This window comes from Dipodomys ordii, unplaced genomic scaffold (assembly GCF_000151885.1).
Source record: "Dipodomys ordii isolate 6190 unplaced genomic scaffold, Dord_2.0 Scaffold23, whole genome shotgun sequence".
NCBI lineage: Eukaryota > Metazoa > Chordata > Mammalia > Rodentia > Heteromyidae > Dipodomys > Dipodomys ordii.
In genome coordinates this window covers 2,333,047-2,337,515 of record NW_012267239.1, presented here as the reverse complement: position 1 = coordinate 2,337,515, position 4,469 = coordinate 2,333,047, and the positions used below count along the sequence as shown (strand labels likewise).

The following is a 4,469-nucleotide window of genomic DNA, read 5'->3' as shown; positions in this document are numbered from 1 at the left end:
GCTCAAGTGGTAGAGCGCTCGCCTTGAGCTGAAGAGCTGAGGGACAGCGCCCAGGCCCAGAGTTCAAGCCCCATGACCGACAAAAAAAAAAAAAAGGCTAAGAGCATGACTCAAGTAGTAGAACACCTACTTAGTAAGTGAAAGACGCTGAATTCAAACTGAATTACAGGCATGAACCACCAGTGCCTAACTTGCTTTGTGTGTGTGTGTGTGTGTGTGCGCGTGTGCGTGCGTGTGTTGGTACTGGGGCTTTAACTTAGGGTCTAGGCCATGTCCCTTAGCTTCTTCCACTTAAGGCTAATGCTTTACCACATGAGCCACACTTCCAGTTCCTTGCTTTGTTTTTTGAGATAGGATCCCACTGTGTAGCCCAAGCTGGCCTTAAACTCAAGACCCTCTAGCCTCAGCCTCCTGAGCGCTGGGATTACAGAAGTGTACCACCACACCCAGCTTTCCTATAACCATTTTACAAATAAGAAAGTGGAGTCCTGGCAAGGGGAACTACCTAGTCAAGAATACCCAGAAATCAAATGACACAGCAGCTCACGCCTGTAATCCTAGCTACTCAGGAGGCTGAGCTCTGAGGATCATAGTTCCAAGCCAACCTGGGCAGGAAAATCCATGAGACTCTTATCTCCAAGTAACCACTCAGAAAAGAACTGGACGTGGTGCTGTGACTCAAGTGGTAGAGCGCTAGCCTTGAGCAGAAAAGCCAGGCAAGAACTCAGGGCCCTGAGTTCAAACCCTAGCATTGGCACCAACATAAATAAAATAAATGACAGTGAAGATGCATCCTCCTATATGCCAGATGCAGAGCTGGCCTGGGAGTAGCATGTATTGGGGAGGGGCCGGGATAATGGCATCTGAGGCTCCCTGGGCCCAACCCAGACTGGGGAAAAGCCGTTGATTTCCGGTTCTGCCATCACTTACCCTTTGACCTCTGCACAGTCCACTGGAAGGGCCAGCTGGAAGCAGGTGGTGCCCAAAAGTTCCCAAAGCATGTTGGTGCTTGCAGGTGGGCTGTGCAGCCTCAGGAAGCGTGCCACGCTGAGAGCAGAGGGCAGGCTCAGGTGGGGACAGGATCTCATCAGCCCAGAGCCCCTTCACAGAGCCTGGCAGCAGACAGCCCACCCTATGTGACATATAGCAGGTCTCACCGGCGTGTGCAATTGCAGGAGAAGAGGGGACTCCGGGCACTGTTGAGCAGCTGAAACTTGGTTTCCTGGGGTCCAATCTGATGCTTACAGCGGTCCAGGTACCGGAAGCTGCGGCAAGCCTGGTGGGCATCTGGGGGGGCAGGGGTAGGTAGTGAGTGGTCAAACCAGGAGCTCCACCAATGTTGGTTATCCTTGGTGGTTCATGCCTCTAATCCTAAGTACTCAGGAGGCTAAGAACTGAGGATCATGATTCAAAGCCAGATGGGGCAGGAAAGTGTGTGAGATTCTTATTTCCAATGAATCATCAAAAAGCTAGAAGTGGAGCTGTGGCTCAAGTGGTAGAGTGCTAGCCCTGAGTACAAAAGCCCACGGACAGTGTCCAGGCCCTGAGTTCAAGCCCCAGGGTTGGCACAAAAACAAAAACAAAATGCATCATTCTTGATTCACTTTGATTTGGACTTGAGCCATGCCCCAGCCCTTTTTTGCTTTACTTTTTGTTTTGTTTTGTCTTGTTTTGTTTACCGATAGGGTCTTCTAGTTTGCTCTGGCTAGCCTCAGTCCAAGATTTTCCTACCTTGACCTCCCAAATTGCTATAATTACAGGAGTGTACCACCATACCTGGCTTTTTGTTTGTTTTCAAGTGCTAGGGATCATACACAGGTCATTGTTACAGATAAACAAGTGCTCTAACCACTGAGCTCCAACTCCATCCTTTTGCATGCTGCGTTTCAGAAGCCAAACAAGGTTTGTGAAATTGGAGTTTTAATTGGAAGGTAGGGTCTTTAGGGTCTGAGCATCTCCGGGTGATGAGACTTTGTTAGTTGAGATTATAAAAACAAAAATAAAAATGGAGCCCTAATGGCAGGGGGAGGGGTTTAGTTTGGAATGAATGACTCATTCTACTTGGTGGGCTAATAAAATTCTTCCTTGCAATATATCCAGTATTACTGGGGTTTGAACTCAGGACCTGGTTGCTGTCCCTTAGCTTTTTTTTTTTTTTTTTTTTTTTGCTCAAAGCTAGCACTCTGCCATTTGATCGACATCTCTACTTCTGGGTTTTTGCTGGTAAATTGAAAATAAGAGTCTCATGGACTTTTCTATCCAGGCTGGCCTTAAACCATGATTCTCAGATCTCAGCCTCCTAAGTAGCTAGGATTATAGGCATGAGCCACAGGTACTTGCAGTATATTTTGATGGGAAAGTCGAGGCACTTGGAGTAGGAAAAGAAGCTACACATTTTCCCTTCCTACCCACTACTCTTTGCACACTGGTAAGGACACAGCTGAGCTTACCATGAAGGCTCCAGACGCCGGGATGGGAGTCCCCCAGCTGGACCGTGACGGTCATGTTACTCCTGGAGTCCACAGGGACTTGAAGAACTGTGGTGTTGGCTGGGCTGGGCTGCCCAGACCTTGTGTGCTGTGTTCGCCTTTTCCAAGGACGTTGGTCCCTTCTCTGTTTGCTGGGGGCTGGGCTCTGGGGACTGGGGGTCAACGAAGTGTCTGGGGAGTTCCAGGAGGCATTATAGCGAGTCCTAGGCTGGAGGTGGGCAAGGGGCACGAAGCCATAGGTCTTACACCTGGAAGGTGGTAGTCGGAGGCAATGGATGACTCAGAATCACTGATCTCAGAAGCCCCCGGGGTGGTCTCCATGGAGACCAACCCTCTGCCAATTCCATCCACCATCCTACTGGGTTGTCAGGAGGCACTCAAGAAGAGACTCCACCCTGGGCCCCACCCCAAAGGAAGGATGAGTCTGCCAGACCTCAGTGGCTCACATCTGTAATCCTAGATATTCAAAAGGCTGAGATCTAAGGATCCAAGTTCAAAACCAGCCTGGACAGGAAAGTCTAGGAGACTCTGATCTCCAATTAACCTAGCACAAAAGCCAGAAGTAGACAAAGAAAGGGCGAGCCTGACAGAAAGGACAGACAAATGGACAGCAACCCCCCCCCCCCCGCCCTGCCCAGGCTTTGGAGCCCCAGTTGCCCACTGGCTAGGAAAAGAAGTGGGAGAAGCAGACACATACCCACCCCACCAGTACCACGCCACGCATGCCTCCTGCTCCTTCAGCACAAAGCAGGGAATCTCCAGCACATTGAAGAAGGCCACGCCCACGATGTCCGAGATGGAGTCGCTGTGGTTCCTCAGGCATTGCTGGAACCTGCCCAGAGCTGGCATTCAGGTCACTGGATCACAGAAAGCCTCTCCTTCCTCCTGCAGCCCATCCTGCCACCCAGCCCAGTTGGTTTGAATTCACCAAGAGTTCTTTCACCTTGGGCCTCAGTTTTGCTCATCTGCACAATGGGATCTTGGGCTTTCCCTTATACCTGAGAACTGGGTAAACTCTGTTCTGTCCCTGAGCCCCGGGGCCCCTCCTTGCCTGCCACCAACCTGGCATCACAGTCGCAGTGGGAGATAGTATGGAAGCGGAAGTTCCGGATGCCATAGTTGTACTGCAGGGGTGAGATGGTATGTGGGCAGCGGTCATGTTCACGGCAGCAGAAGTCTGGACCCCGGAAAATCCCTGTATGGGAAGAGGGTGGTGGAGGGGCATACCCTCAGCAGTGAACTGGGCACCTCTAGGAGATTTGCCCATCTGGCATCAGAGGGGAGAATCCCGGTTCTCATCCCAGCCCTCATGTAACCCCTTTCCCACCCCTAGACATTTTCCTGTGAGACCCCCCATAGTTTCCAAGCTGACAAACTTTGCAATCTCTTCTGGGCAGCTCCCAGGGCCAGCCAAGCCACCAATAAATACAGGAAAACAATTTCATTGGATAAACTATACCCAGGCTTCTCAAGTTCACACCCTAAATAAAACTACAAAGCTATGATCGTGTGGATAATGGGAGGGTGAATGGGAAGGGTGCAACCTTATTAGCACAATGAGGCATAGGATGGTTAAGATGCCAACCTGTCTCAGGTGCCAAGTTCTCTCACCACCCTCCATGCAGACAAACAGCAATCCGTCATGATCCAAGCAATAATGCCCCATTTACTAGGCATTTCCCACATGCCTGGCACTTCCTATGTCCAAACTCAGGGAGCCTGCAAAAAGCAGTGTCACCTTCGTTTTACAGGTAAGATAGCCAGGCATGGGGATACATGCCTATAATCCCAGCACTTGGAAGGATCATGAGTTGGAGGCCAGCCCTGGGCTACCTAGAGAGATCTTGACTAGGGCTGGGAAGGTGGCTCAGTGGTAGAGCACTTGCCTTGCATGCTCAAGGCCCTAGGTTCGATTCCTCAGCACCACATAAGCAAAAAGAAAAAAGCCAGAAATGGTGCTGTGGCTCAAGTGGTAGAGCG

At 50.6% G+C, this 4,469-nt stretch overlaps 1 protein-coding gene across 1 annotated transcript in view; it reads right to left on the bottom strand.

Moving 5' to 3' along the window:
- Pla2g3 (phospholipase A2, group III) overlaps nucleotides 1-4,469 on the bottom strand; it is a 6,830-nt gene that overhangs the window by 929 nt on the left and 1,432 nt on the right. The window contains exons 2-7 of the mRNA XM_013014256.1: nucleotides 3,552-3,684; nucleotides 3,187-3,321; nucleotides 2,467-2,737; nucleotides 2,208-2,220; nucleotides 1,158-1,287; nucleotides 931-1,047 (exon numbers count right to left, since the gene is read on the bottom strand). Of these exons, the coding sequence (XP_012869710.1) occupies nucleotides 931-1,047; nucleotides 1,158-1,287; nucleotides 2,208-2,220; nucleotides 2,467-2,737; nucleotides 3,187-3,321; nucleotides 3,552-3,684 (799 nt within the window). The remainder of the gene's footprint in view (nucleotides 1-930; nucleotides 1,048-1,157; nucleotides 1,288-2,207; nucleotides 2,221-2,466; nucleotides 2,738-3,186; nucleotides 3,322-3,551; nucleotides 3,685-4,469) is intronic.